This window comes from Sinocyclocheilus grahami, unplaced genomic scaffold, assembly GCF_001515645.1.
Source record: "Sinocyclocheilus grahami isolate Dianchi unplaced genomic scaffold, SAMN03320097.WGS_v1.1 scaffold554.1, whole genome shotgun sequence".
Taxonomy (NCBI): Eukaryota; Metazoa; Chordata; class Actinopteri; order Cypriniformes; family Cyprinidae; genus Sinocyclocheilus; species Sinocyclocheilus grahami.
The window spans coordinates 170623-190309 of record NW_015505733.1 but is presented as its reverse complement, the minus strand read 5'-3'; the positions used below and the strand labels follow the sequence as shown (position 1 = coordinate 190309).

General features: G+C 35.8%; 1 protein-coding gene across 1 annotated transcript in view; it reads right to left on the bottom strand.

Moving 5' to 3' along the window:
- LOC107556065 (ubiquitin-protein ligase E3C-like) overlaps window positions 1-14399 on the bottom strand; it is a 33085-nt gene extending 18686 nt beyond the window's left edge. Inside the window, exons 1-14 of the mRNA XM_016239055.1 lie at window positions 14292-14399; window positions 13154-13293; window positions 12836-12889; window positions 12280-12354; window positions 11985-12131; window positions 11697-11812; window positions 11406-11563; window positions 10912-11065; window positions 9408-9628; window positions 9151-9302; window positions 8848-9035; window positions 4729-4815; window positions 4471-4625; window positions 4018-4244 (exon numbers count right to left, since the gene is read on the bottom strand). Coding sequence (XP_016094541.1) covers window positions 4018-4244; window positions 4471-4625; window positions 4729-4815; window positions 8848-9035; window positions 9151-9302; window positions 9408-9628; window positions 10912-11065; window positions 11406-11563; window positions 11697-11812; window positions 11985-12131; window positions 12280-12354; window positions 12836-12889; window positions 13154-13219 — 1800 coding nt within the window. The 5' untranslated portion in view covers window positions 13220-13293; window positions 14292-14399. The remainder of the gene's footprint in view (window positions 1-4017; window positions 4245-4470; window positions 4626-4728; window positions 4816-8847; window positions 9036-9150; window positions 9303-9407; window positions 9629-10911; window positions 11066-11405; window positions 11564-11696; window positions 11813-11984; window positions 12132-12279; window positions 12355-12835; window positions 12890-13153; window positions 13294-14291) is intronic.
- Window positions 14400-19687: the final 5288 nt, after the last annotated feature.

Below are 19687 nucleotides of genomic sequence, written 5' to 3'. Positions count from 1 at the left end.
AGGACCTTGGTTTCCAAATGAATTACAAAACTTGCTCTCATCTGAAAAGAGGACTTTGGCCCACTGGGCAACAGTCCAGTTCTTCTTCTCCTTAGCCCAGGTAAGATGCCTCTGACGTTGTCTGTGGTTCAGGAGTGGCTTAACAAGAGGAATACGACAACTGTAGCCAAATTCCTTGACACGTCTGTGTGGGGTGGTTCTTGATGCCTTGACCCCAGCCTCAGTCCATTCCTTGTGACGTTCACTCAAATTCTTGAATCGATTTGACAATCCTCATAAGGCTGCGGTTCTCTCGTTTGGTTGTGCATCTTTTTCTTCCACACTTTTTCCTTCCACTCAACTTTCTGTTAACATGCTTGGATACAGAACTCTGTGAACAGCCAGCTTCTTTGGCAATGAATGTTTGTGGCTTACCCTCCTTGTGAAGGGTGTCAGTGATTGTCTTCTGGACAACTGTCAGATCAGCAGTCTTCCCCATGATTGTGTAGCCTAGTGAACCAAACTGAGACCATTTTGAAGGCTCAGGAAACCTTTGCAGGTGTTTTTAGTTGATTAGCTGATTGGCATGTCACCATATTCTAATTTGTTGAGATAGTGAATTGGTGGGTTTTTGTTAAATGTGAGCCAAAATCATCACAATTAAAAGAACCAAAGACTTAAACTACTTCAGTCTGTGTGCATTGAATTTATTTAATACACGAGTTTCACAATTTGAGTTGATTTACTGAAATAAATTAACTTTTCCACGACATTCTAATTTATTGAGATGCACCTGTAAATGAATACTACAATTCACCAAATGTCTTTTCTATGTCTTCATTCTCTTTAAACACTGGGTAATTCACGTATAAAGTCAGTCGACCAAATTAATTTATCTACACTTCTCTTTAATAAGCTTTTTCTTCTCCGATTACAGTGTCAAACAAACGTCTGGCTGGCAATTTCTAGAGAATGCCTATCAATCTCTGACCAAGACATGCTAACACCAGAGAGTTTGTAATAATGGCAAGTGCAAAACTCTGATACTAGTGGGTCTGTGGTGCAGGGGGTCCGAAGGCTCTTCCTGTCTAAGTGGAATGAATAAGCATTGGTTAATTAGCCCATCGGGTTAAGTGCAGGCCTTAATGGGTCTCTCCAAAACTCCTGCAGTAACATCCCTCTCCAAACACAGCCAAGAAGAACGTTCCATTAGCAATATTAATACAAGCTTAGTTGATCATTTTCATTCAATTAACTTCTTTCAATTAAATAGATAGCTCGACAATAGGAGTGATAAAACATCCGGAGGGACGGCCCATGGCTGGAGGCAAACATTAGTGTGTGAGGGGTCAACAGCGTTAGAGCTGACTGTAAATTGCACATTCAATTTGGGAAATGCATTTCTCCTGCTTGTACTTCTTTAATGGGTCGTTTTAGCTGACAAAAGGCATTTTCCGCCATCTTTAGTGGAACATTTTCAGAGCCCTTTGTATGCCGTACTGATTCGACTAGTGGAACCCAAACAATGAGCGGTCACTTGAAGTGTTCAACTCAGAAGCTTGCTAGAATAGTACAAACTCACAAATTAAAAGCAGAAACACCACTGAAATGCTATTGGTCACTGTCCTTTGTAAAGGTGTTTTCAGACCTTTACAATGTTTGAGGTGTCCCGAAACAGGGATATTGTTACAATGTTGCATTTCTTTGGGTTGGTTCACTTTAACCAAGGCAAAATTTCAAAGTGCTACAAAATGTGTTTATGCTAGCTGCATGTGAGTAACACTGCCTTCTCATTGGTCAGAGTGCAACTGTTTATGTTCTGGGATTCCACTCACAGTGGTCATACATCAAGATGGACTGACAAGTTAGCTCCACGGACTAGCTGTTGCTACACACACACACACACACACACAAATGTATATAAGTCACATATAATTTATTAAAGCGAGAATCAAGGCTTCATTGGAAAAGCATTCTTGCAATTCACTTGGGCCTCTTCAGTTTTCAACTGCAATAATTAATGTGCTCTCACACAGAATTAGACTTGTTTTTTTCATGTTATGAATTATGATACAGCTTGGTTTGTTGGTCTGTGGGGTCAGACTCCTTTCTCACCACAACAGAAGTGATCCAAGAGTTTGTATTCTATCTCAGACCGATTATTATCAACTAATGGAGAATATGTGTCAGGTTCCAAAACAAATGCTCTAAACAAGCAAGATGTGAACAAATGTGCATATGTACTATCAACAAGTTTTTTTTTTTATATATATTACATTTTACACATTTATCCAAACTTAGATCAATGATCTCAACAATTATCAGCCACATGAACCTAAACACTAAGTCTGAAAATGTATTGTGTAGTCTGTATACTTGTGTGTGTACATTGCTGAATACAATGATATAGTCAATAGTGGAAAAATCTATTGGTTTTTATTAGGACTGCACGATACTTACTGATAAGATGCGCGTTAAATATCGCATGCGATTTATCGTGCAGTCCTAGTTTTTATGTTTTTGTAAGTCTATACTGACAGCTGTGTGAACTGTTTTGAGTGCACTGAGAGAGACGTGTTTCAGACGGCGCGCGAACACCGAGTTGATTCGTCTTTCGCATCTCCTCCTCCTCATGTTTGAACACACATACACACAGAATTATGTCAATAGTACCCGTCTCGACGATTATTCTCGTAAACGCAGCCGGTTATGTTTTAAATGAATGTAAACAGCTGAGAAAGAAACCGGATGTGTATCAATATACTGGATCCCTGCAGTCGGATTTAAAGGGACAGCAGCCTATAAATACGTGCTGCTGAATATGTCATTATGTCAATATGTCACATGTTAACATGTTAATCTAAATTGAATTCATACAGTGAACACAATGCAGTGTTATATTACACTTAATTATAACATTTCAGTATCTAACTACTACTGTTTATTTTATCTATGCTTGTAAATTGTGTATTTCTTTTTTTCCTTTCTTTTGTTTTTACTGACTGTTCACTTGCCTTTAATCATGTTTGAACTTTCTCAGACTATAGTTTTTGCAGTGGTATATGAAGAAGTACTTAAAGTGTATGGAAAGCAAAGTTATAATGATATAAAATTAGTGTCATTAATTTTTTTTGTTTGCATGTTCACACTGATGTTAAAATTACATTTTCTGATTTGTGACATTACTTTTTATGTAATGCTAAAACACTGCTGGTCACTTTCAGAAGTTGTAGTGATTCTTTCTTTTCCAAGAAAGAATGTGAAACAAATTGGTTATATAATTTTCATTTTTAAATATTTTAAAATATAATTGAAATTGATTTTACACACTTTAAGCAATATCGTATCGCATATCACATTTTAACAAGGTATCGCATATCGCATTTTTCTTCAATATAGCACAGCCCTACTTCACATTAATTTTATAATGCGTCAATCACTGAGATACATATTTATAAATTATGACATTTAATTTTTAACGGTCAATGTTGAAAAGCTCTACAAATCTAATGATTTTTAGTTAAATGAAGTGACAAAAGTAGGTAAATGAGCTGTCAACAGCAAGCAGGAGATGTGGTCATCCCACACCCATAAATAATAAGGAAGACGACGAGGAAGAGGATGATGGAGGAAGACAGAGAGTGAAGACAGCTGACTAAAATCCTAATGCCGTTGTTCAGCTCACTTAGTCTTGGCAAACAACCTATTAATTTCCTGAGTGAGTGGTCTTCCTGCCTGGCTGATCAGCACTGATGGCTTTAACAGATGCTGAGACTATTCGCCTCATTAATTGTAAGCTAATTTAATTAGGTCATCAAAGACATTGTTAGCACTGGTAATACAACGACCGGTTAAAAGTAACACCCACCATCTACTGCAGATATTATCAGCGCTAACGAATGTGGAATTACTACTAGTGAGAATCTTCTCAATACTGGTAATGTTTAATCTTTTTCAACTACAACACATCATGACAGTGAATTCTGCAATAATATCAGCTAGGAAATAAGAGTGTGAGATGTAGATAGAGTGAATCACCTTAAAGAGTTGGACCCATCGTTTCTGCTGAGCTTGAATGCGCTGTTGTACTTGGCTGTTAGTTTTCACCCCGACACTGCGAAATGCCGCTACATACTCCTCTTTGTGCTCTGTCTTGGTCTCAGGATAGGCCAGCTTAATGATTCCCAGGCACGCATCCCGCAAGCACCGAGACAATGTCACCAACTCTGCCAGAGAGAAGGGCATCATCGACGACTGGCTCTGACCTGCCGAGCAATGAGAAACATTCATTTGTAACATTCAATTTTCCAAAAAAAAAAAAAAGTTAACAATAAGAGACTAAAATTTCAAGAGTGCTGTAGAATTTACAAAGACCACAATAAAAAGGTGAAAGAACAAAATGACCTGATGTGTTTTAATGTTTTTTTATAAAATACTTCAATATATTCTGATACAGTAATTTGTACTTCTTTGCAGAATACATGTTAATACCATCTGCTGAGCCAAAGAACTCGCTGTCGTGCACAGAGATGAGTGAATGACTGAAGAGTGAACTGAAGAGATAGAAGAGAGGGATGATCCTGTTGGCGTCCTCCAGAGACATTGGAGAACCTCTAGACATCACCTGCAACAAGAGAACCATAGAGCTACACAAAAGAGAGGGAGAATAAAGAGAGGACAAAAGAAAAATGGAATCGTTAATATTATATTCAAGATGTACAGATTAGAAAATCACTGTAGAAAACTCACCCCGTGATCATTTTAGTCTTCATAGATGTGATTAAATGCCATAGGTGTCTAAGAAAGCGAGCATTGAAGGCTAAACTGTACAAAAGCCTGAAAAACACAAAAAAAGAGAAATAAAATAGCTGATACCACCAAACATTATGTAGACTAATAAACACACAATACCCTTACTGAACATTATTCACCAAGGTGCTACAGGAACTATGCTCATCACTAAATGTTCAAATAACCACATCTCCTGCCCATAAAACCCAAACTTCACAAATTTCCAGCGGGACTCATAAAGTAGAAAATAATATAAACAACCCAGTGAGCTGGAATTTCTAGTCTTTGTATGTGACCACAGGAAAGATTAAATGAGCCATTAAGCTTTATTTAGGTGAGGCACCTTCCATTAGTAAACTAGCAGTCTGCTTCAGGGTCGTAAACAGACCAGTGGTTCCTGTGGGGGCTCCATTTAAGCTAATGACAGCCAGAGAGACAATGTAGCACGGCCACAATTGCCTGACCGTAGAAGCAGTGTTGCTATCACAAATTAGATACTGTGCTTAGGTCGCCCAAATCATTAAACCTAACAGCTGTCACACCAGGGTGTGAGAAATCGCTCTGGTGGTTACTGCATGCTTATTTTGTGTCAAGGGGCAAAAGAATAAATAAAGCATAATTGGAAGTAATTAAAGGAGAAAATAAGATTAAAACTGAGGTTAAAGGCACAATATGTAAGATTTTTTTATTAAAATATCCAAAAACCACTAGAACAGTGTTATATATTTTGCTGACTTGTGTACTTACATTATCCCAAATGTTTCAAAGAATGTTTAAATCCAGAGAAATAAGATATTTTAATTAGTGACACGGCGCGTGTCCATCGTGTCGCCTGCCAATGAGGTCATAACCCCTCGACTTCGATTGTTTTGTAGAAAACATGGAAACACCAAAGACGCTTTAATATGTTGTGTGTTTTAATAGACCGGTGACGACTGCACAGAGTAGCATTATAACAGAACTTTCAAATGTATCTAGTATGATAAAACAGCGCTGCTTTACCCCACATACGCACGACCGGAAGGAGCGGAAGCGGTTGACTGTGTGGCATAATAAAAGCTCCGCTGCTTTCTAGTCGTGTGTCACACTCGTTCAGCGGCTCGTTTCACTTCAACGGCTTTCAGCCTCACCCTGCTTCATTCTACTACGTTAATAAATCATTAGCTCATCCATGAACATGATTTCTGCCCGAGTCCCGTCGGATTGCATCGGCTGTGAGGATGAAGACCACAACTCCCATGATTCCACATGGCGAAAACTACATATTGTGCCTTTAAGGTAAGAATATGTACATCCACCTCACACACACACACAAAGCACTTCTGTTTAAAATTTTATAGACCTTTCCCCCCAATATGTTGCATCGGCTGTGGGGATGAAGACCACAACTCCCATGATTCCACATGGCGAAAACTACATATTGTGCCTTTAAGGTAAGAATATGTACATCCACCTCACACACACACACAAAGCACTTCTGTTTAAAATTGTATAGACCTTTCCCCCCAATATGTTATATTAATGTCAGACAGCACTTTAACAATAAAATAACAAAACAATTGCAAAACTCTCACTGAGAAATGTATGAAACACTGAAATATGTAGACCAAATGTTAAAAAAAAATTAATAATAAAATAGACAAACAAAGCAAAATGCCATCAAGCCTTAATTTTCTCAATATAATACAATAACAAAAAATGCATACATTACAAAATTGTTTCAATTTAAATCAAGGACCAAAAACAGTAAAGCTAATTGCATCTCAGCACCTAATTGCATGCTAGCTAGATGCTAATTGCATCTTAGGTGGGTACAATTCAATTAAACTGGGAGTTTAGCAGCACTTACAAGCTTTAGAAACCATGTGTTTGACTGAAATATAATCAAAGCTACATATACTGGACCTCACACAAACACTCTCAATTTCACTGCTCTAATCTTTTATTAACATGAATAATGTGACAATGTTTTTTCTTTCTTTTAACTTTGTTCTTTGCATCTTCATAGTGTCTTTAAATAGCCAAAACAAATACAGCAGGCTTAACATTAATGAGACCTTTCCATGGACAAGAACCAAGTGCGCTATTTACACTAACACAGTTTTGATACTATAATGACCTTGTTTAGTGTGAAATACAGCCATACTCTTCACTTTAAAATATGATCATGTTTAAAAGGCGACCAGGTTTGCGCGCTCACTGGGCGCTTCTTTAAAGGTTGTAAATCAGGGCCAGCTGTTATACCTCTTGTAAAACTATCCCATCCACTCCTGCAGGAATTAATCTTCCTAGGCCAGCTAATTATTTTGTACAGATATCCGATAATGATAAAGTAGTGAAGGCAGTATTTATGTTAAAAGCCTTCTCTTCTGGACGGAGCTATAAAATATAAAAATACCACCAAATAAAAAAAAATGGAGGAGAAAACAGGATGAAGAAAGGATATGCAGGAAAACATAATGGAAATTCAAACGTTTTATTTAATATATGAAAGAAAGCAGAACTTGCAAAACATGTTAAATATGTCAGAGGAGCAAAATTATAAAGGAAGTCTAAAGTGTCTTACAGAAACAATGTTAAGTTACATCAACTTTGAAATGTGTTTTATAGGATGTTATATTTTTCATTTATTTCATTTCAGATTACTCTATATTTCCATGGAACAATTAAAAATATTAAACAGTATTAGAAAGAGTTCATTTTGGCATATAATTTTTGTCTTTGAAAATAGCATTTTAATTAGACAATAACACGCAAAATGACAAAAATGTGTGTTAAACAGACTAAACTTTATAAAAGTATTTTTCCCACGTTAAAACATTGTTAATTTAAACATGTCTAACATTAACAAAATAATTAATACATATTTGTAGAGAAATAATAAGTAATTGTAGAGAAAATCTAAGCTCCTAAAATAATTTATGAGTATAATTAAATATTAGCTACTAGGATTTTTTTTTTTTTTTGGAAATACTAGTTTTTTAATCAATTCTTTAAAAAAAATTATCCTACTAAAAAAGAAATGTGAAAGTTTTTTTTTCCAGAATACATAAAAACAAATGGATATTTTTTTCAAAGTGGTAAAAAATTTTTTTTTTTTTTAAGATTTAAGAGACTTGACTGCTGCCTCTATTGTGAAGACTGCTTTCTGATAAGATTTTAATACAACATTTTTAATTCTCTGATATTGAGAACATAAAAGGTATAGACTAGGGTGGACAATGCCTGTGTGGAAACTTTAAACTAGTTCGGATTAGTTGATTGACACCACCTTTTAGAGCTCAGTGGCTTTATCTGATTTCTCCCTCTCCCACATTAAACCAGACATTCTACTTTTCCCTGTTTTTCATGCCACATCTGTCCATCACTTTCCTTCTTTCATTCTTTCTGCTGAAATCCAGCTCTCATTTTGTTAGCATTGCAGAACCAGAAGTAGATTAAGCAAAGGTGATTGAGAGAAGAGCTCATTAGACTAATTCAGGGGTGCCCAACCCTGCTCCTGGCCATCGACTGTCCTGCAAAGTTTAGCTCCAACTCTAATCAAAGACACCTGCCTTTAATTTTTAAGTGATCCTGAAGACCCTAATTAGTTGCTTCAGGTGTGTTTGATTAGGGTTGGAGCCGAACTTTGCAGGACAGTCGATCGCCAGGAGCAGGGTTGGGCACCCCTGCACTAATTGATGAGTGACAGCAACTAAAACTGCCCTAGTAATAAAAAACAAAAAACACAGTAAGATGAGACTTAACCACCTGACTTAGCAATGTTTCTGCTTTATCTTTTTTAAAATAAAAAAAAAATGGAAAAAAGAAGCAAAGACAACCTGCTCACAGACTAGACAGTTTGATGTTTGGGAATCTTTTTTATACACAATTCTCATCTGATTGCAGCTCTTTCTTGACTGTATCTCTTTTTATCATTTGGAGTGGTACAGAATGCCTAACTTATCTTGAAGTAAGAGAGTGATAAAGCACAAGTGTGCACTGTGCAGTGAGTCTGGTTATATTTGCTATCCTTAATGTTGTGTTGCAGAACATGATGGGTGATTCATTTTTTTGATGGTTTGTTGGATGACTAACCTGACTCTGGGCACCATCATACGATGTTGCACCATCAGCGTGTGACAGATGGAGGCCATCATGGTGAAGATGTCTTCACTTGCCGTGTCTCTCCAAACTAATGTTAGCAGAGCGTTAGTCTGCTGCTTGGTGTCCAACTTCTGTACACATTCCTGTGTTATATAATGCACAGATATCCAACTGCCATCCTTTAAAAAAAAAAGACACAAAATGATATTCATCTTTTTTAGATCAAAATGATATTACTGTGGTGCTCTCTGAATATTTTTGTGCAAAGATGTGGATAAGAGAGAATGTGTGCACCTGTGCAGCAGGAGGCTGTACGGTCATTTCTTCTTCATCTTCTGAATCACTGTTGATGTCAGCTCTACTGCTGCACTCCGTCACTGGCAACAACGGCAACAGAGTCTGGAGCGCATTCAAGTACAACAGCAACCCTTCTTCGGAGAGTGAACCTATACAAACCAAATGGACAAAATAATTGTATTCACTGATCGGTCACCTCAGAAACGCCCAGTATATTAGTGATGCTGTAAAGTGCTATTAAGCACACTACTTACCCAGTCCTGATTCTCCAACTGTTAGCACAAAGTAAAAGAGCCAGGGAGCCTGAGCTCTGGCCTGGGGAGAGGAGGCTATGGTGGCCTGAAGTGACCAAAGGAAGTTCTGAAATGGGAAAGCTAGTTTTGGGTCTGACAAAGCTGGCACGAAGAAATTATAGATTTGTTCAGTGAAAGGCGCTGAAATGAACTCCTCAGTGAAGGCCGTAAAAACAAACTGCCTGTGAATGAAAGAAGAAAAAAAAAGGTTGAGAACCTGTGAATTTTGTATTATATATTGTAATTGTACTGTATGTTTCAGTCTGCAGGAAGGACATTACCTAATTTATTTTTCTAAATACCATACTATGCAGTATATCCTTTTCAATACTAATATACTTCCCTATATGTCCACACATTTAAACACACTTTTGGCTATTTGTGTATCTACAAGACAACAAAATTCACAATCTTTGTTTGCCAACAGGAGAGCTTTGACCTAAAATAACCTTGTTAGTTCTCATTTAGCACACATATTTTTCTAAAGTGACAGCACAGTAATTATAAATGGATGTATTTTGCCTTTGCTTTACAGACAAAACGTTCAAATAGAAGTGGCACGGCCACAATACAATTTATCCACACTAGAATAAAACCACACCAATTAACAAAATAATTAATACTCTCAAAATGTTGGGAAGGTAAGATTATTAAATGTTTTTTTAAAGCAGTCTCTTATGCTCAACAAGGCTGCATTTATTTGATCAATAACAGTTCAAACAGAAATATTGTAAATATTACTCCAATTTAAAAACAAGAGAGCTTTCCATTTTAATATTTTCAAAATATACATTTCATTTTTGTGATGGCAAACTGAATTTTTAGCAGTCATTACCCAGTCTTCAGTGTCACATGTTCTTGCTATTAATTTCTTTAAAAAAATAATCTTACTGACCCCAAACTTCTGAACAGTAGTGTACATTATTATTATTATTATAGTAAAATGTGAAAAATGTTCATTTAAATCAAAAGAACCACAAGGAAACACAATAGCAAAAAACATCTAGCTGGTTTGTCTGGGTACAAGCCTCTGTGTATGTGTGTGTAAGAGAGCGAGAGAGAGGACAAACACGAGACTGTATGCACAAGCTTCTTCTCTCGCGCTTTTGTCGTTCATCAGAGAGAAAAGAAAAGAAAACAGCAGTGTTCGTCACTCAGAGTGTTAGAATGGAGGGTAAATGTTGTGTAAACATTACATGTTGAGTCAATGAGTCTGTCTGGATTTTACTACTCTCTGTAAACACAGCAGTGAGAGAATTACTGTCCATTGGTCTCCTGGAAGGATAAAGCTAACGGTCTGCAATAAGGGGTCAGTGTGCAGCCTTTTACTGGTGGAACCCTTGCATCACACACACCAAAAGAAAGACATTCCTCTAACAGCTTGAACTGAATGCTCTCCACGGCGTGTGTAGCATAAAAGGCTACGAATAATTTTTCTCCAGTATGCACCTATGTGAATATGTACCTGGTATCTGGGGGGCAAGAGCTGTATGAAAAGTGCAGAGGCTTGAGTGTGTGTTCCAGTAGCGTTTGTGCCAGTGGAATGGAAGGGGCATCACTGTACTCTAGACTCGATGGCAACTTGTGATTCACCAAAACATACAGAGATCTGTAGTATCCTAAAAGAAAGAAAAAAAAATATGATCACAACAGGTAACAGATGCAAACTTTGGCTAAATTAAAAACAGAATCTTTATCAATATCTTTATTTATAAGAGAATCCGGGCAGGGACACCGGCAGGATATAGTAAATCCTTTACTTATATATATAGTATTTATAGAGTTTTAGCTTTTAGTTTTAATTACTTTTTCTTATTTGTAAGTCGCTTTGGATAAAAGCGTCTGCTAAATGACTAAAAGTAAAGTAAAGTAAAGAATCTTGTGTACTCTCTGAGTGAATATAGTCATATATTGTCTTAATAAATGATAAAGATAAAGGATGGGGGCAAAACTTTGTACCTTTCTCTACCATATAGTGCAATATTTGCTCAATAAGTGCAGCGACATAGTTTTCATCCTGTAGAAAGGGCAAGTAGGTTCTCTCAGATGAAAACACCTCCAGCATCCTCATCGGGATGGCCACATTCAGACTGTCATCTTCACATACTTGCAATAACCTTAAACAGACGGAGAAAATGCTTAGCAACCAACCAACGAGAAGATCTAAAGATTTACATGTGACTGTGACAGACGGATTTATTTTAGGTATACTGCTACACAAATCAGTATCTGAGGAACATCTCATTTTACCTGCAACAGTGCCCCAGTATCCTCTTGATCTGAAACAGGCAGCTCTGTCTTTCTGGCCCCGTCAGCAGCTTGACGAACTGAGCATGATGCTTTACCAAACTCTGACACATCCAGATCTACACAGTTAAGACATTAACACCCATAAATGCAATGGAGGTAAGTCAGTGACAGCATAACAATATCAATCTGTCCAACTTCTTTTTCATCAATCCACATTAAAATGGCAAAGAACAAATCTTCACTGAGCCTCATATGGCAATAATATCTATTTAGATAGGCACTCCTTACCATTCTGTGTCTGTCTTCACGTAGTCTGTAAAAAAAGAGAAGCTGGCGAACAAGTTGACTGAGTATGGCACTGTCTGTAAGTTGAGGGCCAGAGCCTGACTGGCACTGACGCGCACAGCGGTCAAAGCAGCCCCTCTGAATGGCATACTAAATGAAAAAGAGAGAATACTTAGAATTTATTCTATCAACAATCAACAACTATCAACAATCTGTCTATCAACTACAAGAATAAAGACAGGTTTTCTGTTTAAAGAAACCCTTCAACACTTGTAGAGTTTAAACCACTTCCACATACTTGCTGTTTTCTGTCTTGGTATCCTCTTATGTAAGACTGAATGATGATTGCATTTTTTAGTCTTTTCCTCTCATCCTGTGAAAAATTCAAAGATGAGCAAATCCATATATGAAGGACAAGGTCATTATCTCCTATTTGTTCACAACTTTAAGTTTCACATCCTTATTTCTGGCTCTAAATAGATAATGCAGAAATACTGTACACCTCATGGGTAATTAGGTTATACACTGGCAGCAAAAAGTATGTGGACTCTCAAGATACACTTGAAAATGTGTGAATGTCATTGCATTGGATCAATTAGTCAAACCAAGCTTCCTTTTTTCTTTTTTTTTTAGAACTAACATCACTTTTACATTTGCATTTATTTATTTAGCAGACGCTTTTATCTAAAGCTACTTACAAATGAGGAATACAACAAGCGATTCATCATTACAAAGCAAATAAACATGAGAAGTGCTCATAATACAAAGTTTCAGACATTATTTAGAACATTTCTGTCCTATTTTTACAATAAAACACATAGCGCTTTAAAATACCATAAAAGGCCGATGCTCACCTCCCTTTTCCTTCTTTCTTCTTGTGTTCGATGTAGAAGTGATGCTTTCTCCTCCTGTACAAAACACATATGTGAGACATATCAAAATAGATCCAATATCAAAACCATTATAAAACAATTTTTGCCAGATTCATGTACTCCATATATGGAAATCATTTACACCAATTATTCACAAACATACCATATCATCAGTTTCCAAGTAATAATCGTTGTAGACAAATGTAGCGATGCACAGAATTAGACACATTTGTGTGAACAAAGTATTCAGAATTTCAGACAATTTGATAATTTAGCCATCATATCATATGGAAAACTTACTTTTCTGCTAGCACCCCCAAGGGACACCTTGGGTGTTCTCCTGAAATCTCCCTCAAAACTGAACATGGTTTACACTTTTCCCATCGAGCAGCGATCAATGCAAGTACTCTGTGTGCAGAGCAACAAAGTGCTGTCTGTGCCTACAAGACAGAGAAAAAAACAAAAAGCTCATGAGACTGGTGTCAAGCCTATGAACTAATCATAATAAAAACAGAATTTATGTGTGCTTCTAATAATAAACACTGGTCAAGAAGCTGAAAATACCTGCATGTTAACATACTGCTGCGAATAAAGCAGGCTGTTATGATGAAGATATTTAAAACAACTTTATCCTTGTGGTAGATAACTGAAGAGGTATAGAAGTTTACAGTGGGACTGAATGGAAACGGTCATTATAGCAGACACGAATCTGGCACTTAAGCAGGTGTGATCAACACGAAAAAGAAACCAAAAATGTCAACCAAAAAACCGTAGAAATATTGCTTCAACTTTTTGTATACATTAAAAGCCAGGAAATATACCTTAGATTCATACAAATATCTGTGTGCACAAAAATTGCCTCGCCATGCAGCCTCATCTGAGCGAGACATGTTGTAGAAAAGGGCTGTTTCATAAGAGGCAAATACATTAGTTATGTCTCCAGCCAGGCTAGTTAGCTTGCTAACCTACAGAACCAGCAAAGAATCACAATACCAGAAGTTCATCATCATATATGAACGTGTTGTCAGCAGTTCTCGGACTAAAGGAGCACTCGCGCTGTAGAAGACACAGAGTTCAGGTGTTTTTTCTTCAGTCAGATCCACTGAACTTCTCTGTTAGCCTTTTGGCTAAAGGTTCTTTGACTAGCTAGCTAATGACTCAGCAGCAGGTCAATTGCCTTTCGCCTCGACAATTCCCAATTTCCCAGTAATTTGCACGTATACCTATATGTTATTGGAGTATGTCAAGACTTAGCGAGAATGAAGGCATTAATTTGGAAACATGAGTGCAACACTGTTCTGACATGATAGTTCAGCTTGACACAAACTTCAGTCATCTGTCGCTCTGGTCGCTTCTAGAGTCATCTACTGATTTCAGTGATGTTTTGCGGCTTTTCTACTGATGAGTCGTATTAATAGATGAAATGCGAATTGTTTACCTGGTTTTATTGAATGATCAGCCGAACGATAGTTCAGCGACTGGAAATCAGAGAAAACAAAACCGAAATCGCTGCTCTTGCTGTACTAAACAAACCCAACACAGAGAACAGCCCGCCTACCCAGTAACACGGTGAAATGTGATTGGACAACATAAAGTTTTCTTCCAACCGATTGGTTAAAGACGGGGTCAATAACATGAAACATGTCACAATTACTTCCTGGATGAATCCAAGCAATAAAAGGAAACCAGTTGCGGTGCAAGGGGTCTAATCTCCGGGAAACGTTACTAAATCATATTCTATAGATCTTCTTTAAAGATTTATTATAAAATGCCATTCTTTATTGGTTTGTTTGTAAGTGATGTAAATTAGGAGTCCATCGAATGGACCTACTGTTTTTTATACAGTCTATGACTCTGAAAAAAATCTATGGCTATTTTTATACAACAATTTTTATACAATAATCTAATTTTTTTTTATCTATGGCTTTGAATAAAAAAACGTGTTTATATTTCAAGATTTATACTCTAAGTCAGAATGTAAATAATAAAAAATAATTATTACATTTTCAAAAATGTTTACAAATCCCTTTAGGATAAATCGTTTTTTTAATCTATTCTATTACATATATTTTCTTATAATGAATAGCATATCATGAATTGTCAAACACATAGCAAAACAAAAATCAACCATCTAAGTTAATGTACATATATATATATATATATATATACATATGTATGAGTTTTTTCTTTTTTTTCTATACAAGTCAATATTAAACAAAGTGATTTGGTTAACAACATTCCTCAACATTAAGAAATTAAGAAAGAAGGTCATACAAGTTTGGACTTAGGGACAACATGTGGGTGAGTAAATTATGACAGAATTTCCCATTTTGGTAGAACTAGCCTATCCCTTTAACTTTGAAGCCAACTGACTTTCAGAAAAGTCTGCCTATACTCATCAGTGCATCACAGGCATCTTCCGAAGTATTGTATAGGTCTCGCACTCATGACTTGGCATCTGGTTCTTGTTGGACGGCAGTAGCAAGACTGGAAACCACTCTGTTTCTCATATATGTTATAGAGGGATTTATGAGTTATTGATTGATCATATCCTGCCTTTTAGACCTGAAAAGGGGATAAAGAGCCACTACAGCAAGTCTTCTGGAGCTGCTTCAGAATACAAAATGGGGGTCTCATCATCTCAAAAGGTCTCTAATTTTGAAAGATGTCAAAAAAGGTCACACATTTATGTCAACTCCATGAGTTATATGTCTCCATAACTCTTTGTTGAGGCTGGTTCATTGTTAAAATGTTCAAGAGTCCTCTCCTCATGCATTTTTTAAGTAAAAAGTGTATTTAAGCTATTTCTTGAATCCATACACCCATATATACAGTATACACACACACACACACATACATATATATATATATATATACAGTGTTTCCCCTGCCATTATATTAGGGGTTGCGGCCCCTAATATTTAATTCAAATTAAAAGTTAATTTTATTTAATTATATTTTCTCTATGGCGCCAGATCACAATAGAAGTCATTTAAAGTAACCTTTCCGATAGAACATGTCTATACCTTGTTCTTTTATTAAGCAAACTAAATAGCCTTATGTTTTTTTTTATCTTATTTACACGACGGCATGTCATTTCGGTCTCTTATGGTCGCGCTCTCTGCAGCAAGCACAGCGGAGTTCCGCCCGACACACACACACACACACACACACACACACACACACACACACACACACACACACACACACACACACACACACACACGTGAGCACACTCCCACTCCCACTAGTATTTGTAAATATTAAGCCGCAAAACGATTCATATTTAAATGAAATCTGCGTGTCTCTGTGTTAATGAATGGCGCAGACGCCCGGTTCTGTTTACCACTCATACTGAAGCGCGCGTGACGCTTGCGGTGATATTAACATATTAACTGTTGTCTCACTAAATGAGGACATAAATACATGAACAACATCTCCAGAACTGCTCTGAGAGTCACTTCATGAACATTTGACCGTTTCATTTGAGTAAAACTATCATCATGTCATACACACACAGAAATGTAATGGTATTCACGGCAACCCGTCAAAATAAAAGTTCGGTTTAACTTGAGGGGGCATTGGCAGAAATATATTACTATTGTTGAGTAGAATGTACGTAACAGACTGAAAACAAAACCTTATTTTTAAGGACAACCATAAATATACAATATTTCTTCAATGTTTTAATTGTAATATTAAATTACCTTTATTTTCCAAAAAATAAAATTTGTTTAATTTTCATTACTTAAAAGATAGATAAAATTAACGTTTTATGCCTTAAAAAAAATGTAAATACACAACACAGAATTGTAAGAATAAATGAAACTTGTTTTTGCTTTCAAATAATTAGACATGCAGAATTTGGTAACAATAAACATAAGGTTGGAAAAATAAAACATTTCATAGTTAGGGCCCTAAACATGTAATATTTGTTAAATTTTTAATAAACTGATGTTAAATTGTTTAAGTTTCATAATTTTAATTCATTAGACATGCTTTTTGATTAATAAAATTAATCCAAAAAGCATAAACCTAGGGGAAACATTGTATGTATATATATATACACACACACACACACACACACACACACTGTAAAAAATAAGTGTAATTTTAACTGTAACATTTTGTAAAAACACTACGGAAAAAAACTGTTAAAAAAAAGTTAACAGTAAGTTCCTGTACTATATACAGGGAAAAACTGTAAAATATCTAACCAGACATTTCATGTAAAATGTAGAGTAAAATGCTGTTAATTTTTACAGTTTTTAGAAGTAAAAATAACAGATCAATGTATAATTTACAGTCAAAAACTGTAAACTGATATTCCCAGAATTCCCTGCATGACACTCCACATTTGAAAGTATTTTGTTTAAATAATCATGTTTTTTTTTAAGTTTTTGTTATTAATTATGTATATTTGGGCTTTATGTCACATCTTCTGTTGTTTAATGAAAGTTGAATGCATTATTTAAGTATCATGTGTGTTACCATGATGGTGTTTTGTGTTTGCATGAATGACTCTGTGCACCTTCTATATATTAGTATATACTTCAGCTTGTGGCGAAGCTACTTGTGATAAGCTTTGATTCTTCATGTGGCTTTCTCTTTTACCACCTGCATTATTATGGTGGTTGTCAGTATGTTAAAGGTACAAAACAGATTTTAATAGCAGTGTGCATTGTTGAATTTATTGGTTTACATTCAAATTTTCTTGTTTGTAAATTACAGTTTTATACTGTAATTATATAGGCGTAAATGTGTTTACAGTTTTCTGTATTTTTTACAAAATTATTCTGGCAACCACAGCTGCCAAATTTTTTTTGTAAAAACTACAGAATTTTTTTTACAGTGCACACACACACACACACACACATATACATAGTGTGAAGAATATTTTACAGTTTATATTTTGCAAGTACAGTTCCATGGATGTTAACCATGTCAGTAAGATTTATAAGAGTTTTTGCATGTATATAGCCAAAATTTGTTAAGGAACAATTGTTGAGTAGGCTATTTAACAAATTATTATATTATGAATACAGAATCATGCAGCCATATGTTTGTCTCAAAAAATTATGCTTACATAATTCATAATTAAAGTTACATGAATAAGTTATACTTTTAAACCCGGAACAGGCATTAAAATATTCAAAACAAATGTGGGTTATAAATCATTTAGTAACAAACAGTGATCACTTGTTCGCGGAGTAATTTTCTTTTATCTTGCTCCAATGTGCACTTGAATTTCACAAACCAATTCAAAAATTATATTCTTAATCTTTAAATCTTATGCATTTGAGTCTATTTGGTGCTGGGCTATGTGCTTTTCATTTGAAGTCAGGTTACATTGTTTAAATCATAAGACTCGGATACAAAAACAAATCTTACATTTTGATCTATGATCATTCATCTGCCAGTGAGTAAAATGTAAAAGCTTAGCTTGAGAAACATTAATAAGAAATAGGCAACTGTTTTCATTGACTAAAAGCTGTTTAATGTTGGTTGATAAATTGATAGGGCCAAATGCACCTCCACTCCCCTTCTTCTGAAAAAGTAATGAAAAGGAGAGGAAGAAAATGGGAATAAGGAAAACTGACACCCTCTAATTAGTATGTGGCCAAATGTGCTTTTCTGAAATACAATACAGCCATCATGTGTCAAATTTGCCTTAAATTTGAAAATGTTTTGATAGGTTAAAAAGTCACGATGGCAGCTGTCTGCATTCAAGTCAAGTTTAGACTGAATTAGGTTAAGTAAATACATTTTATTACATTAATTAGGATTATTATAATGCAACACTGTATCTTTCTTTATTATTGTTTTAAATCATGTTAAATGTGCAGATTCAAATCGTTGTAGCTTAGGGACAAAGAAATCTTTTTACAGTTTTACATTGCAACTTGTTTGCATTGGGGTGCAAGTCTTTACATTGTGTACCTGCTTGTAAACCTTAAATCATAAGGGTTGTTGTTGATTTAATTAATACATTTGTTAGTAAAGAGATGTTGCTTTTAACATTTCTCTCGTGGGGCCCTCATTTCAATAAACAGCTAGGTTTTTGCATATGACAGATGTGAAATGAATTCATTTAAATTAGCCTGACATCTGGTGACATCGTCAATCACGGGCTCGTGTCACGGAGAGAGGGGGACTTGTGGATCATCTCGTTTAAAGCACATTTTAAATTACACCACTGACCGAGTTGTGTGTATTCATCACATTAGTGTAGTCTAGTGTGCTCGGTTAAGTGGCACCTGGCTTTCAGGCTAGTTCGGGTTGTTTGGTCCAGTGAATCACTTAAGAGACAATAAGGCTTATCAAAGCAAACAGATGAAAAACGCTTATAGCCAAGAAGGAATTGGTCAAATATGCAGTGCGTTTAAAAGAAATGATCTTCATGTTCAGAATCCTTGGGGGAAGAAATCATGCAGCTAAGCACTGAAATCGGATTCCTAATGACTTTTGATAGGCTACTATGGGACTATATTCATTGTAAGTAACCGTTCTCCACAAATTAAATTGATAAATGAGTCCCAAATGTGTTTAAAAGCAGTGCAATATACATTTCAACACACTTGTGCCATTATGATCGAAAATATTTATTGCAATAAAAGAGACAGTGGAGGTCCCGTTAAATTGGCTTTTCATAATGAACACATTTACCATGGATAATTAATATATAAACTATTTCGATTTGTCATTGTGATGATATGTGTTCCACTTAATTGTGAAAGTAATTACCGAGCGAATGAACAGCTTTGAGGAGAGTCCCTGGTTTCAGGCCCTTCTATCTCAGGGTGCAATAATAATTTGACTCTCTCCTGATGTGAT